The sequence below is a fragment of the Plectropomus leopardus genome, chromosome 6 (assembly GCF_026936395.1).
Source record: "Plectropomus leopardus strain MGB_pleo_1.0 chromosome 6, ASM2693639v1, whole genome shotgun sequence".
Taxonomy (NCBI): Eukaryota; Metazoa; Chordata; class Actinopteri; order Perciformes; family Serranidae; genus Plectropomus; species Plectropomus leopardus.
The window spans coordinates 30,989,125-31,006,819 of NC_142181.1; the positions used below are offsets into that span (position 1 = coordinate 30,989,125).

Here is a 17,695-nt window from a genome sequence, read left to right on the forward strand (position 1 = left end):
ACTCCCCCACTTTGGGACTAATAAAGGATTGGACTGCTCACATTTTTGTTCTTTGTAATTGTGCAACAGAAGTCCATCTTGAACACTAAGTTTAAACATACTTTTCATAATATCAGCTATAGAAATTCTACATTTTAAAAATGCTATATACCAGACATATGGCCATTATTACTCTTGCACAGTATGTTGTGGGAATATGGGGCTGTAAACTTGGGAATCATTCAGTAGGTGGACTCCCACAAGCCATATGCTCTTTATATATATATATATATATATTGGGGTGAGAGCATTATTAATTCTCTATGGGGTCTACTCTTCTCTATGGGGTCTACGTCCCTGTACAACGAAAGTCACAAAACTTGTCTTGTATGACACAAATACGACTTAAATCTGGAGTATCTGAATTGCACTCTTAAAATCTGACAAAAGAAACCAAAAGTGGTTGACTGTCAAACATATTACTTAAAACCAGCGAGGAGAACTGTGAAGCCTCTGTGTCAGCTAAGGTTGCCTTTTTTAATACGAGAGAAGTGTCATCTTCCCTATTACTTCTCCATTTATCACTGGAAGACAGACTGAATGAATATTGACTGTGCCTGCAATAATAGCTTACAAAGCACAAAGTCTGGCCTGTTCAAATATTGCTCCCTTGCAAATGCAGACTCATGAGCTCCACTGAATCCTCCTCCCAATAATTTGATTTCCCTCCTTCTTTCCCTTCACTACGCCTCACATCCTCACTGCACCGACCCTCTCTCGTCTGTGGAGTGTTCTTTGCCGGTGTTCTTTCCCTCAGGATCTCCCACCATATGTCGCTCTATCCTTCGTACCTTCAGCATCCCGCTTCCCCGCAATAGAATTAATATTTCACAGCAGCTCCTCAGCCATTTTTCTTGCTGGTGTATTGGAGGTGGAAAGAAAGTTTCCGACCAGCCACAAAACAATAAATATTTAAGTGTTTCCTTTGGAAGTTCTCCAATCCGGCGCTCCTTATGTACACTGTCAATCACGTGCTCTCATACCATTTCTCTCTCTCCCTGTCTTACTCTCCCTCCTTATGTATCCATCTATCCCTTCCATCTCATCTGCTGCACCATCTGTGCAGCTGTAATAAGCAGGACTCATCCCCCCTCTCCAGGCATGGCCTCCCCTGCATGGCTGTTTGACTGACTTGTTTGCATCCCATGATAGAGCTACCATGCAGTCAAACTCCCTGTTTGCAAAAACGTCTCAGACACTTTTCTCAAACACACACACTCACACAAACACACACACACACACACACACACACACACACACACACACACACACACACACACACACACACACACACACACACACACACACACACAAAATGTCCTGCCCTGCCATTACGCAGCAAGCTCAGCCAGTTTGCACAACACTGCTTTCATCTTTCCCTGAAATCAGGCTGCAAGCATAGATGTGATAACCTTATTCGTGTTCTCTCTGTGGCATGTACACAATGCGTGATCACTCTCAATTACTCAGACAAAACAAAACCATCTCCCTCTCCCAGGGAAGAGTGAACAGCCCAAGATCTAACAATTCAACTCCACACCAACAGCACACTATTGATCTGAGCCAGTCATCATACTGACATCCCACTCAGCTGGATAATGGAAAAATCAGTGTGAAATATTGCGTGTGATTCTCTTGGCTTATGGTTCAAGCAACAGAACCATCTTTGAAGACAAACTCACAGAATGTGACTCATTCTTTAGCCATGTCAAGTGTCTGGTAAAAGCAGCAGGCATGGACACTGTGCCACACTGCAAATGCTGATAGGCTTTTGTGGTGTCCATGATGTGTATGCCCACCAGAACAAAATGGCATGACTGGAAAAACAAGGCGCATCATCCTATACAACACAGAGCTCTACTGCCTCACAGTGGCACATTTGGGCAACAGTCCTAATTTATTGGGGGAAGTTTTGGACGGGAGGAGGGACATCAAGTCGTAAATCTGTGTGTTTATCCTTCTGAGATGTCTGGGAAATTTCAACAAAATGGGCTTTTCTGAGCAAGGAAAACTGTTGAAATATCAACATTAGAGCAAGAAGAGTTTGTTGAGCCCTAACATTAGTTAATCAAGAATATATATTTCTGTATATTGAGCTCATCAATTACCTTTTCTAATTTTAACATAAATTATCTTATTTTTTTTAATTAAGTGGTATTTACATTAAAGGTCTTAAAACATATTCTGTCACTCAGCATCTCACTGTGAGTGATGTGACATGATCACACTCCTTTGTTTGTTTTTGTTTTTATTTTATCTTTTTCTACTGATTTGGGGCAGTTAGAAAAAGGTGAATCAGGATACAATGACATTTGTAGAGTTGTTTGCTTGCGCTGCTGGCACGTATCTGATCAAAGCACATCCAAATGATCCCAAAAAAGCAAATTAGCTGACTTTCTGTGTTAAACTGATAATAACTAATGATACTTTTTCTGTAATTGCTGCATATTTAGTCATAAATATTTAATGTAAAAGAAGTACCTAAAGACTTTAAAAACTTTTTGTTTTAAATTTTAGGCGAGTGTAATTTTAAATACAGACTGTTGTAATCAAATATTTAGATAAGACCAAAGTGAGCTCTTTACATGATGATATAAAATATATTAAAGGTTTATGGTGTTTCTTGAATCAGAAATGCCATGTGAGAGCGAAGCTGATACATTTATTCCAAAACATAAAGGCATGAATATACCCACAGCCACTCTTCACACTATCATAGAGAAATATGTAAGAGCCACCTAGGACTCCCACAAAGAGATATACAACTTGTAAATGCATAAGCAAGGTGAAATGCTTTTGATGCAGTTTTCTTTTTTCAGAGATCTCCTCCCAGTCTTGAGTTCAAGGGTGCAGATCAGCTGAGACAATATTACATTTTCTCTTGCTGATAGCTCTTCCTTCCATTAGATTGGATTTTAAAATCTCCTCTTAAGCAGGAGAAATTCTATAGGAACGATTCTTCAAGAGTTATCGATTATTAAAGCCTGATATCTCCGGACAGTGCCAAATCAATATTACTAAGCTATCTCATATCTATCCCTATAATGCCTCCAGTTAGCCAATGCTTCCAGTTTAGAGGTCAAGGAGATGGCCTATTCTCCAAACAATTTAGTTGCTAATCCAGAGACAAACCAATTTTTTGTGGAGGCTATGGTCATAATTAGGGAAATACATTACGCAGAAAGGCCGGCATGATCCTTCAATGAGTTATTGATCAGAGCATATTGAATGGGAGTCAGTGGAACCATCCCTGGCTCTTTGATTCACCATCAGAGGACAGACAACCTCCCTGCTCAGTCCCATCGTGGGTCTTCACTGACTGCGGGGTTGTGGGTGGGTGGGGCGGATTATCCTGGCAGTGCAGAGCTGGGTTCCTGCAGCACCAAGCAGGACTAAGCGGCAACAGGAGGACTCAGTGGATAATGAGTAGTCTTTGTGATGTGTGCTGCAGGGGCTAGTGAAGGCTGAGCTGGGGAACAGTAATGAACCCCAGGCCTCCGTCTAAAGCCACACAGACATTCAGAGACATGAATCCACCTTCATTGTCCTATACATCTACTTTTTTTTCACTTCCGCACTTGTTTGATAAGATTTCACACATTTATGCACATAATCCTGCATCTTATTCTCGTTATGGAAATCAGGGATTGCGTTACACACCTAGGTATCTTTTTTTAACATATCATATAAGACTTGTAGGGATACATGTAGAATTTTAATGACATAAGAATGAATGAAATCTTTAACAAAAAAGACTTTCCTGTCTGTAGCCCAGGGATACACTTTTGCAAAATGACGGGACCAGGGGCCAGTCGTAGCAGCCCCATACATGTTTCTAGGAATTTTGGACATTTCTAGGTTATTAGGACATTTCTTGAATTTAGGACATTTCTCAGATTATAGCACTTTCTAGGATTTTAGGACATTTCCAGGATTTCAAGACGTTAATAGGATTTTTGGACATTTCTAGGATTTTAGGACGTTTCCAGAATTTAGGACATGTCTAGGATTTAGGATGTGTCTTGGAATTTAGAACATTTCTCAGATTTTAGGTCATTTCTAAGAATTTAGGATTGTCTCTCGTATCTTAAGGACATTAGGGGCTTCGCTAGGACCTCTTTCATGGGTGCGGGGGATCCTCCACTGGCATTTTTATTGATAAGTTCGAAGCTCTATTTTGGCGCTGTTTTATGCTATATATACATATACTCTGGCACCTTATGTATACTGAAAGTAAAAAGAGCAGTTACTAGTGCAAATCACTTTATTTTTATGGTAAATTAGAAAATGGTTTGGGGGCCACCCTGCACCTTAGGATATCACTGTTCTAGCTACACGACTTCAAACATATTTTCTTGTCTGTAAGCTGTACATTTTCCACAAAGACCAATAAATCTATTATGTGGAACACTTTTAAAAGAAATAACAATTTGGTATGTACATGCTAGTTTGCATGCTGTGGGAGTTATGGGATGACTGATGAGGACAAGACACCCTGACCTTTACTTTCAAAACAACATGTAATACACTTGTTGCCGCTGCTTACAATTCATGGACCGCCCATGGAACGTGCTTCTCAGAATAATGTCCTCTCATTTGTGCAATTAAAAGGCATAAATGCACGTGCACACACCAACAAATTGTAGTTTCACCTCATTGCCACTTAACTGCCGGACAACTTATTCCACACTTTACAGATCCACCTCATTACCAGAACACAACACATTTCTGCTAAAACGGCATGGTAATGTGCAAGTTATCAAAAGGAGCAGGTTCTACTTGAGTTACTGCTGTCAACGTGGGCTGAAAACATAATGACTGCTGCATGCTGCTTAAACCTCTCTAAAAACAGCATAATACACTATGCTGCTACTGTGTGGGTGTCACAGTTATGCGTAGGGATAAAGAAAAAAAAAGATGACAATATGACTTGTAGATGGAGGCTCACAATAGCACATTACTAGGGTGTGATCTTTGGGGTTGCACAGACTGCTGCACCTATTGGCCTTTTGCCCATTTAAGTTGCACAGTCAATCCCTCATGTGCACTCATGCTAAGGAGAGGGATGCAGCGAAATTCTCTGCTAAGTATAAGGCCTCATTACTTTTTTTTTCCAACAACCATTTGAATATCTATATGGACCTAATTTCATGCTTGACCTGCATTTTACCATAGATGTAAGCAGAAATGCCAAAGAGAAAATGACTTGCTTTGAACAATCAGAAATGGAAAAAAAATTAATTGTTGACTTGTCTTTGTTTCTTTTTAGATTAACGATACATTTGTGTGTTTACAGTCAAATGTTTTCAGTGCCTTCATACATTTTTCAAGGTTCCTGACTTTTCTTACTCTCTGTTGTGTGAGCCTGAGTATAAACTGAAGTGAGAACACAATTACCCAAAATGTCAAAGTAGTCTATTGTAACATCAAAGGGGCTTAATGTGTAATATGGTGGCCTTTAGGTGCAAAACACAGCATTTCAAAAATTACCTTTACTAAAATGGGGAAAAAGTAGGTATGATTTTTGTCTTTCTTTAAGGGAAACTACTGTATTTCTCCACCGCGACCCCATTTCCCATGTTTAGTGTCTAGTAGACAATTGGTCCGGTATTTAGATAAACGCTGCAACCACGAAATGAGCTGAAATGTAACCACTCTTGGCAATTATACACCATCAATTTCCATTCAAGTCATTGTTTTCTGCCATTGACAGGCTCAGAATTTTATTATCGGTGTCTGAAAACATTATGGAAAGGACGCTACAGAGAAAATGTTTTTCTTTAGCTTCTGCTTGATACAGTCTGTTATCAAATCTCGCTCAAGGAGAAGTCTCATTCTGAAATCTTGCAGAATTTTTTACATCATTGAAACCAGCTAATATTCACCCTAGACACTGACAATAGATAACACTAAGCTATGCTTTCTGTACTTCAACAAACTTCCTTGCAATCTTCACTAACTGTTACTAGCAATTCAGCTGTTTCAACTGAGATTTCAGAAGAAGACTTCTTGTGCTAGCTTGTTTAGACACAATCACAAACAGAAGTGAAAGGTAAAGAAAACTATTTAATTTCTCTTTAGGGTTCTTTCCATTATGATGTCAGACACTTATAACAACAATCGGAATCAGTTGCAAACAAGAAGTTTTAGTGGATGTACTATATATTGACAGTGCATAATTGCCCAGAGTGTTTACATCACAGCCTGTTTCGCGGCTGCTGGCTGCAGCCCTCTTGCACAACATTAGAAAAATTGTCTCCTTTAGTCACTTAGACACCACAGCCAGTTTTTGATACCATTTCTATATATTTTTTATGCATTAGCCTTTCATTGTATTTACATTTAGTTATTATGTCTCTATACAGCAGATTTTTATTGTTAGTGGCATCTTCCATTCCCATCCTGGATTTAATTTACTGTCACGTGGACTAGGGATTCACAGGAAAACAATGCATAGATGCAATCCAGTGTAATTTTATTTCATTGATATTGGCCTTACTGTTGTTCACTGTCTTTCCATCACGTCAGAGCTGTATTAGGTTAACAATAATGCAAACCTAACGTCCTACTGCTCATTATTAAAGCTTTCAACTGGCAGAATACAGGGTGGCTTTTAATGTGAAGCAGCTACAGGCAATGTGTTTGGTCTCTGTGGTTGGCAGTGTTGTGTTTTGCACCAAACTGAAACCAAATGAACCTATGCTCTCTTTAAAGAGGAACATGCAATCTTATGTTGAATCTTGTCTGTTAAGTAGATTGGTATTGGTAGAGGGGTGTGTAGGATTTTGACAGATCCTTTCACAGACCAGCCATGCCCAATAAAGGTATAAGACCAAAACATTGCATTTCAAATAAACTTAGTGTGACAGTATGCAGGAATTCCTTATATATAACGTGATTATGTGATTATTGTACAAACACTGTAATCTGAAATTTCTCAACTGATTTGTAATATTGAATAAAGGCGGCTTGAGGAGACAGATATAATAAAGACGTTATAAAGACACTAAGTTTTAAACATCACTAATGTATTCACTTTGCATTTTATTTCTCACATGAGCTTGTTTACATTCCAACTTCATTTTGCATGCAAATAGGAGACCTCAGAGTGAGTTAAGCTGCAGCAGAGCAATAAACTTTATAATTGAATTAGGTGAATAGCTGTTTGTAATGTCAGTTCAATATCTGGGACAAGTTAATGTTGTGATCCAAGCAGCAGCCAGCACCAACAGTCTGTAATACTGGGGAGAGTCTATTGAAGTGTCTACATGATCTGCGTCTTCTGATATCTTAAGAGATCATTTACCTCTGAGGATAAATACTAAAATATTAATCAAAGGAATTCTTAGTTTGTTAAGTCATATCCTGTTCCCTCTGCAAATAAGAGTGATCCTGATAATATATGATTCAGAAAGACATCAGACTTTGTTAAAATATGCACAATTTAGTCTCATTTTTAATGTCAGTCTCTGTTTGTTTGAAGTCTGTCAGTGGACAGGAGTGATGTAATGCAATGAGACCAAAAAAATACAATCTAACCTCCAGTCAGACTCTTCTCGCACCACTGATTCACTGGAGCATGAAAGCAACTGAGATGACGAGAGGCGGCAGGAGGCCAGAAGACCCTTGTCTGTTTCCTGAGGCGAGAGTCGCCCCATACTGGTCCAGGAGCTGCAGGGCTACACCACTGGTCCAGCCAAAACGGAGCTACAGAAAGGGCAACACAAGAAAGCATAAGGGATGTTTTCTTTTTCATATAACACTAAGAAATACAATTATCAGTAATGAAACATGATTAATCTGTGCTGATGGAAATACGTAAGAAAACCAAAGTGAAAAGTAGACGACAACAAGACCCAACAGGGTAGAAAATTATACCAAAAAACTAGATAGATATACTGCCTCACGGTTGCATATGCCTCCAAGCACAAGTCAACTCGCACTTACAGTTTACTTCCGTATCTGTGAAAACATGGACACTTCACGCAGAGAAGATCTCTACAGTCAGCAGTTTCAAGGTCACAGTGACCTTTGACCACCAAATACTAATCAGCTCATCATTTAGACCAATCGAATCTTCGTGCCAATTTTGAAGAAATTTCCCCAAGGTGTTCTCAAGATTCACAAGAATAAGCCTGATGAGGTCACAGTGAACTTAACCTTTGAATGGCAAAATCTAATCACTTTACTGTTGAATCCAAATGAATGTTTGTGCAAAATTTAAAGAAATTCCGATGAGGCTTTGTTAAGATACCACATTCGAAAGAATGTGCTGGACGGACAGACGGATGGATGGACAACCCGAAAACATAATGCTTGCGGCCTTGACTATTGCCAGCACAGAGGCATATAAAGATGCATAATGAAAAAGAGGCGAGGAGGGGTGAGATTATTTGTGCACATGTAAATGTGTTCATGTTAAGCAGTAGAAGTGAGGTAGAAAGAATTGACAGGGCTCTATGAAATTAGAAAGACTATAAGCACATTAGTTTTACACCATCAGCACATGAAAAGAAATACCTGAACTTCATATTCTCCTCCACCACCAGGTTTGCCATTGCCATTCACATCATACTGTCAGGAGGAAGAAAATCACACATTCTGAGCCATTTGTGTTATCACTGTGCAACACCAGCTCTGACATACCAAAACCTTAAAAGACTCACCTTCTCAAACATAGCTTCATCCTTCATGTACGCCAACCAGTTTGTCTTTATCCAGCGCTGGGCCAAGTCAAAAGCTAGCTGTTTAGCATCTTCTGAAGGCAGTTTGGATAAACCTAAAAATATATGAAGATTTAAATCATTAAAAAAAAAAAAAAGAGTTTTTTAAAAAGTTTTTTAAAACATGCATGAGGCACAGGAACATTCAGACCAATCATACAGACCAAACAACCAAGGAGTTTTTAAGGCCAAAAATAAGCCACTCTTATCATTAGTCACACTCACTGAAGACCAGGCTAAAGGCAGAAAAAACACTCTAAATAAGAAACTAGTGAAGCCGGCTGCATTAATGGCCTGGCAGAGCATCACCAGGGCAGATATCAAGTATCTGCAGATCACTGTGGGTGGTTGGATTTGAAGTCAAATATTAAATACAACTTCGTGTAACTTGTCCAGTTACTTTCTGTATGATCTAAAGGTGATGAGCACTGGTTGCACTGGATGCAGCAATGTTTTTAAAAGTAGAAGTGGATGATATGATACACACTTCTGCAAATGGTTTCACGCTATTCCACTAATAGGAATGCAAACAAACACAGCAATGTTCCAGAAAAGGCAGGTAAGAAGAAAACTGCTTGAAAGCAAGTATGAATATAACAATTTCAGTTTAAAACTTTCCTTGCTTTGTAAATGTTCAATAAGGGGATAAATTAAACATGTTAGTTAGAGCTGAAGGATACACAGTGTGTTTTTTGGTAAAGAACACTCAACAGAAACATAACTATTAATTGTTTTCAAGGAAACTCCACAGGGCACCTTTAAGAGCGTGAATGTAAACAGCATGAAATTAAACATGAAGGTCAGTAGCTTAACCTGCTTTGTTTTTATTTTAAACCAGTGTCCTAGAATACAAAGCTAGAGTGAATAAAATAAAGCACTACCCTACAACCACTGCATTTTCAAAAAGTATTATGCAAAGACAAGAGAGCAACATGCAGGCCCGCTTATTAGGGAGGTCAAAGGATGACCTCCGAGCCCAGGCCAAGAAGGTGTCTATGAAAGGCAGAGAGAACAAGCAATGAACAACAATGAAAGACAATGAAAGACTAATGTTGGTAAATTAAACCTGCTGTAGTGCGCTCAGATTTAAGGCCAGCTAGAGGACACATGTCACAATAAACTAGATGATCTAAAGCATCCACTGGTACCAAAAATGTCATGCTATCTCGTTAAATAGGGGGCTTAACAACGCTCCAAAGTTATGCTAAACTTTTGCAAGGGAAAGAGTGGTATTAGGGACTGGTCCTTATTTATGAGAGGGAAGAGGGCCATGCCAAACAGCTGAGACACTTCAGATATTTTTTGTAAACACTGAGGAGGGAATAATGTTTTTTATTTGGCCTAGGGGAGGAACAGTCAACTTGAAGCAGTTGTATTTTGTATTAACTTTTTGAACCATGAGCACATTGGCATGATGTCTTTCAAAAACATAGGTAAAAAAGGCAATGAGCAACTTAAAAATAAATTATCAAAAAATTATCAAAAATTTGTAAAAAAAAAAAAAAAAAAAAAGTACATGAAAATTATTGAAAAACCTGAGAAAATTAAATTAATAAAAATACAATACGCAACCAAATAAAAAGGCGGGGAATGATATGAAAAAAAGTGCTTAAAAATATTTTTTTTAAAACAATCATTTTAAATGCATAATTATGATAATCACAAACACAGTTTCTTGAACATTTTTCCTAGCTTCTTTAAAAATAAATCTCCAGATCTATTAATTTCTTGAATTTTTTGGACAGTTCTTGCCAAGTTGCTAATTGCCTTTTTCCTCGTTTTCAAAAGAAAGTACACTAATTTGCTCATATTTTGAAGGTTTAAATACTTGTGAAGGTGTCTGAACACAGCAAAAGAAAAGTGATGTCACTCCAGCTTTCACAGGGTTAAAAACTTGCAGCTGGGTTTAAAAGGTATGTTTTCTTTTTAAAAAATCAAAAATCACACCATTTATCACAGCCAGAAACCATGAAATGTGGCCATTTATGGTGAAAAGAGGTGCATGCATTTTGCCGCGGCCACTCCTCTCTTCTGATAAATAAAGCACAGTTCCTTACCATTTTACAAAACACTGCATTTAATATTTCTGTGTACTTGGGTCCCTGAACAGTCTTGGAATTGCATAAATTGGGTATTGTTTGATTTTACTAACTTGATTTTACTTCCCTAACCTCTCAATGGAGGACATTTTTTCAACCCAGGACCCACATGACTACCTCTGAGGGAAGCCCACTTTGGCAAACTTTGTCCCCCTGCCCAAAATTCCTAATGGCTGGCCTGGTTACACGTTGAAAAGCTGGTGCATCATCAGTACAGGTGTTAAGAAATTCTCATAGTAGTAGATTAATTTATTGCCACCGACCATCGATGAGCATGTGTTGTAGTAGAGGCCATGCATTAGGATAGTCCCACTGCTGCCCTGACTCTCTCAGCGATGTTGTAACTCTTTTAGGAAACTGGAGAGCACCACTCCCCTGAACACACATGAAAACCAGCAACTGTAAGAGCATGTATGGATTATAGCAGAGCGGTGTTTGTGCACCATCTGCTGGACCAAATGAGCACAGTTTATGCAGCACATGTAAGATCTTAGGTTTCTGAGCAGGGGGCAGATTCATGAGCAAACATGGTGGGGAAATAAAATGAGTAACAATCTATTCTCCCTCAGCAACTTTCAAGAACATCAGCAAAACATTGTTAAGTCCAACTAAAATCACATTTAGCCATTCCCCTTTTTGTAATAAAAAATGTCAATGTGTCATGGTCATACAGTTTCATGTTACCGGTGTTGATGAATAAGGACCACACCAGCATCTAAGCCTGAAGTGACATTTGCAGGTATGTTTATGTGTTTAATGTGCCACAGCTGAGTGGTTAATTGGATCTGCTGTATCTGTAAGAGGAGCTGCAGTGGCCACAGAGGAGGAGACAAATCATAAGGGCTGCCTCTTGAAAGTCTGAGATTCTAATCACCAGTCGGAGACCCCTCAGTTGACTGAGATTGCTTCAAGTTGAGCAATGGCACGGAAGAGACCTCATGCTTGAAAGTGGTGATTTTGCAGCTCACAGCAACTTAATACAATACAGTACTGGCTTCTGTTTGATCCTAGTGTGCAAAAAATGTTGCACATTTACGACCCACTGTAAGCACCATTAGCTTGTTTACTATAATGACATGAATGCCGCTGTCACATTGAACGTCCTGCGGAAACAAAATGAATGGAAATGGAAAACAAAATGAATCGTTGAATATTTGAACTGAACAGCCCAATTCGGCTGGGCATAATTCCCAGTTGGGCACAGTCCTACTAATCATACTGGAAAGTTGTGAACCTTATCAGGACGTATACAGGTTAAAGAATTATTTTACATATGAATACATACACTCTGTGGTCAAATTATTAGGTGCACAACAGATATGCAACAAATTTTCTTTTTATGATGCTTATAATGTTTAGTATTGTCATACTGTTATAATTAAACTATCTGAATGATAGATGTAGCAACCATGACATCACCCATTGGTTTGTTGACTTCTGTTTTGAGCCCTAAAGCTTGGCATTCTGGCATGGATGTATTGTAAAGAAGGGAAGCATTTTAGCTGTCACCATTTTGGATTTTTGGAGCCAGAGGTGACCTGAGGTGACAGATAAGAAGTTGGAGCTGTAGAGCAAGGGTTGGATCTGACTCAGACTGTAGCAATGATTCGCAGACAGCCTGTCACTCAAAGCGTCCAGGCACTTAATTACTGTATATATAGCCGTAATAAAATTAAAATGGTAAATTATACAAATAAGCCCCTGTAAAGTTGTTGTGAATGTTAAAATTAGCTATTAGCTAATTAGCTATTAGCTAGACCAAAAACTTTTTTTGTGCAAGGCTGAAAAATATTTATTTCTGCTGTGAAGTTGGGCATTTTAACATGGGGTCTACTGACTCGATCTTGGAGCCAACCTCAAGTGGGTGTTTGTGGAACTGTAGTTTTTGGCACTTACATGTTTGCTTCTGGTTTTGGACTGCATTATATTCAGAGATGTTTCTATTATTTTGCCCCCAAACCTCATTTATGTAAATAGGTAAGACAACAAAAAAAACATCTTTTGATTTATTTTAGACAGGTTTGGATGCTACTCCAATATAGAGATGAAGGTTAGTAGTAATTTGGCTATTTTCGTCTTGTCATTGGAACTAATACCTAAATACTTTTTTAAATTATTTTTTTTTTTAAAAGTCTATGATTACACCACTGACAGTGGGTACCATACATTACAGGGGAACTTTTGTTGTGAACTGCTGTTTAAAAAAAAACAAACTTCGATTATCTCAAACAAAATAATAGACAACTTGGAGACTTCAGACTCCCAGTTTCCACATACTAGTGAATAGCAGATATTTTTGGAGGTAAGTGGAGGAAATACGCATGCATCTTTTGTAATTTTGATGAAACAACCTTTTAAAAACTAGTTATATACTATGAGACCGCAATGAAATCTAGAAAGTCCACTGACCTTCAGCTAATGCAGCGCCTTCTCTCCCATCTCAGGCCGAGAATAGCACTGTGCCCAAACAGGTGTCAGGTTGGAGAGGTAAAACTCAATGTGTTTGGAGTGCGTCACCAGGTTGTAGTCAAACCATGCTCCCCTCTCAGCATTCCACAGCACAGACTCCATCGCCTGCAGTCTGCAGGCTGCAGCTCAGTTATACAGTGCAGCTGAGTCACCATCACCTGTCAGGAAACAGCACATCAATGTTATGTAACACCAGTTAGGAGCTAGAAGCAGTGTGCAGACTAAAGTCAGTTCCAAGGTCAAAGGCTGCTCATGTACTCGCCTAGTATCCTGTGAAACTGAGGCACAGAAGAGCATTGAGGTCAGTGGGCAGGATCTGACTGGTGCTGGTCTCCCCCCGGGGTGCCGTTGTTGTGGCCGTCACTGTCTATGTACCAGACTCTGCACCCGCTTTCAGATTCATCCACAGCTGCTCCTTACGGTCTGAGGGCAAGGGGGGAAAAAAACATTAAGTCACTAGTAGAGCCACAACAAATCAGCATCTAAAATGTGTTATTTATTCATGTGTGTGCCATTTGTCAACTGGATGTGGAAGTAAAATATGCAGCCCCTGAACAACATGTTTGCTTCAGTTTTGCAACATTTTTCAAAAGCTAAAATGTCTCCTCTTTGGAGGAGGAAATAACTTGACCTTGACTATTTGTTGATATGTTCTTACATTAATGGGAATAATCCTCAGAAATCTAAGCAAAAACATTTTGCTGGCAGACAAAATTGTACATTTAAGCAAACAACAAATTACATTTAATTAGTGGTCAAATTGTTCAGCTGCAATATTAAAAAATGAATGTGTTTAACATATATATTCATTCAAACATGGTAATGAAGTGTTCTCAGGACAAATTTGTTTTGTACAGGGGATCCTTGAATCGAGGGGAATATATTTTACTTTATTATTGAAGATCAATTATAAACTGTAAAGCACATTCATTCAGGACAGTGTACGCTACAGCATTATCCTTATTTTCTCTCATAGAATAAAATGCCCATAGCAGGGCTCATGAAGGGGGATTTATTCAGCAACAAAGAACACTAATAAGCCATTACCATCAGCAAGACCTTTGGCTAATTCCAGATCATCGGTGTAGGATTCATTCGTAAAGGACATGATTAGTGTAGGTCAAGGCACAAACTAAAAAATATCAATATCTTGATTTTGTTTTATTATTCTCTAGATATATTTTTCGCACCTTGGCAAGCCCACCTGCACGATACCAGTTCAGTACATGTTCTGCCCCATTTACTGTCACAGCCACAGAGCGATTCTGCATCCAAAATCGGTACTCCTGCTCCAGAGCTGGGAAAGCTGCTCTAAACCAAACATGTTTTTACAGACAGCAGAGAGCCATGTTTTAATTCAGACTACTTTTCACAGTCCTTAATATCATTACACACAAAAGTTTGGGTTTCACAGTCTAATTAAGCGTATCAGAAAAAAAACAAAACACCCGAGGCGCAGGCAGACACGAGCACTGAGGTTTTGATGTTAAATGTGCCTTTCTTTCTATTCTGGAAGAGACGCGAGGTAGCTGAAAAATGATAATGTGTCTTGCAAGACATCAGCTCAGGCCTAAATATCACCTGAGGAAGTCTTTATCCTTGGTTGCTTGATAGTAGCTCTCTACCATTAGCGTGAGGAATGGAGGCTGACTGCGCCTTTCATAGTAAATCCTCCCACCGTTTGGAGTAAAGCCATATCTGTAGGAGTGATTGAAAAAATCTTTTATTCCACAAGTCTTGAAATCTCCCCAAGAGCATCGCATCCAAAGTGTACAACTTGGGTTGCTAGATGACTTATTATTCAAAATGAGCCTGCTGAACAACCTGCAGCGAGCTGGACTTTAAAGTGCTATGAAAGATTAAATGTGCTGTAAGGCTTACCTGTTGACGAGGCAGAGGAAGTTCTGAATCATCCTGGAGGCCGTGCCTGTCATCTCTGACAGCAGGAGCCCGTTGATGACCCAGTAGGAGTCCCTGTTGGGGCACCGAGAGGCGCACGTCACTGTCGGCACATGGCACCCGGGTGGGATTTCAACAGCAGAGACCCCTGACTGAGCCTGGCTGTGATCTCTCCTCGTTCTGACCTGGTGACTCTTTCCTCTCACACAGGCAGCTGAGACAGGCTTCATCATTCACTCACCGGTAGTAGAGTTCCCTGAAGCGTCCCCCCGGCACAACAACAGGATGTGGGGTGTATATCTGCAAGTAGAGTTCTGGGTGATCTTTAACACCAGTGTGGATCTTGAAGAGAAATCCTTTTGAAATTTAAAAGCTTTGGTCTCACATGGTATACATGGATGCTTCAACCATATTATCAGGGCTGCAGCTAACAATAATTTTTCATGGTTGATGAATCTGAATTATTTTTCAAAGGGCTATTTGGTTTTTAAATAAGAGTCGATAAGGATTTCCTAAAGCCCAATTTGACATACTCAGATAACTTGTTTTTGTCCAACTAACAGCACAAAAGCCAAAGACATTCAGCTTACTGACAGACTACGAATGAATACACGTTAGAGAAACCAGTTATTTTTTAGCATTTTGCTCAAAATGACGATTAAAAATTATTACGAAATAGTTAGGGTTAGGCCAAATAAAGTCAATTAACCCTTTGAAACCTGGAGCTACTTTTCTTTTAACTTTTGTTGTGCTGCTTTCATATGTCTATTACAAGTATTTAAACTTTTTAATTCTGAGCAAATTGGTGCAATTACGTTCAAACACATGGGGGGGGATCAATGAACTTGGTAAATGCTACACAAACTGCAAGAAATGAGTAGATTTAAAATGTCAATAGAATAAAGAAAAGTGAGGGGAAAAACTCTATTCATAATTATCAGAATTATGTTACAAAATAATAATAACTTTTAAAGTACTTTTTCCAGATCATTTCCTTGTTGTGTTTTGTTTTTCCTTCAACTTTTTCCCCATAATTTTCAGGTAATGTTCTTGTATTTTTTTACAGCTTCCTAACTCATTTTTGGGGTAATTTCTTCTTTCATTGCTTATTGTGCTCTGTCTGATTTTGACTTTTTAGCCCACCTGCATAGTTCTTGGTCTGCTATTCCTCCCAGGAACTTCAGCCTGCATAAAAATCAGCCCATGTCAGCCAAACACACTAACAAAAAAAATACAGCACTATCCGAGTCTGATTCTCACTTGTCATGCCAGTCATGTGGTGCCCATGACTCAAACTCCATCCCAGTTGTGTTTGGCGATTCATTCGAAAGGTTGACAAAAGCAGACAAAACTACATCTGCAGGAACAGACACAGAGGGCAACAAAAGCAGTCACGTTATGATCAGCTAAACACACATAAAGGAATCACTGACTGACTTATGACTCACCAGGAAATTCCTTCAGCTTCATGTCAACAAAATGCTTGTCATCATCGAACACTTTGGCTTTCTGCACCTGTAAGACAGGCCCAGTGCAGTATATTTCATTTAAATTCATTTAGAGCTGTGAATCGTTAGACAAGACAGAAAATATGTGTATCAGTGCAATTTACCGACCACTTGTTACAGAGTCCCGCAAGGAAGCAATTAAACCATATCGCAAGAAAAAAAGCAGGTGAGGGCAAAGGTCTGCTGACAACATAATACAAGCTGAAGGAGATAATACAACACAAAAATTATGAGAAATGTTTGTTTGCTGGCTGCAGAAGAGTGTCGACTCAACATTTACAAAAAACAACACCCATTCCAGGAGTTCAGCAGCCAAAGGCTGATGTTATTCCATAAACATTTTGCCTAAGAAAAGCAAAAATGGCTCACTGCTGCCAAGATAACTTTATGCTTTTCTGCCACCACAGTGTAATTTCTTTAGAAAAAAATTCAAACACACAGTATCTAGGATATCAGATGAAAAAAAAGGATAAGTAGATTTGACAAAATGGAGATATTCCAATATTTTAGACTGGAAGCATCACAATTTTCAATCAAACAGATCAATAATTCTTTGTGACAAATTCAAATCAAAAGAAGAAAAAAAAATCTGAGATTTCCTATGTATTGAGATGAAGGTTTTAGATTAACCGAACAATTTAACAGCCATCAATTAACCAGAATTTATAATAATGAACAAAAGTTCAATGACAGGGAACTGTCTCAATACAGTCTCTTACATACAAATACCTTTTTCAGAAAAACATTTCTTACCTGTCACATGGTGGTGGAAAAGCACTGTTCACACAGGCGAAAAGAGCCACTGATGAAAAGCAAAACACCAATTCCTGCATCTCGAGTTATACACTGAAGTGACACCAGTGTAAAAGTAAGCCTGTGATCTGAGAACTTCCTCCAGGTCAGAGTTCATACTAAGGCATAACATCTAAACAGAATAGCAGCAAGATACTGACCCCTA

The 17,695-nt window shown here is 38.9% G+C and overlaps 1 protein-coding gene across 1 annotated transcript; it reads right to left on the minus strand.

Annotated features, from left to right (window-relative positions):
• Positions 1-286: 286 nt before the first annotated feature.
• Positions 287-17,674, minus strand: treh (trehalase (brush-border membrane glycoprotein)). Its single transcript, XM_088078357.1, is given in 19 exon segments — positions 287-7,746; positions 8,560-8,613; positions 8,706-8,818; positions 11,125-11,236; positions 13,271-13,488; positions 13,593-13,610; positions 13,613-13,670; positions 13,672-13,703; positions 13,706-13,753; positions 14,378-14,414; positions 14,508-14,541; positions 14,543-14,641; positions 14,912-15,028; positions 15,212-15,304; positions 15,471-15,571; positions 15,820-15,826; positions 16,490-16,586; positions 16,678-16,775; positions 17,491-17,674. Coding segments are annotated over 19 exon segments (1,554 nt in total). The 5' UTR covers positions 17,571-17,674; the 3' UTR covers positions 287-7,608.
• Positions 17,675-17,695: the final 21 nt, after the last annotated feature.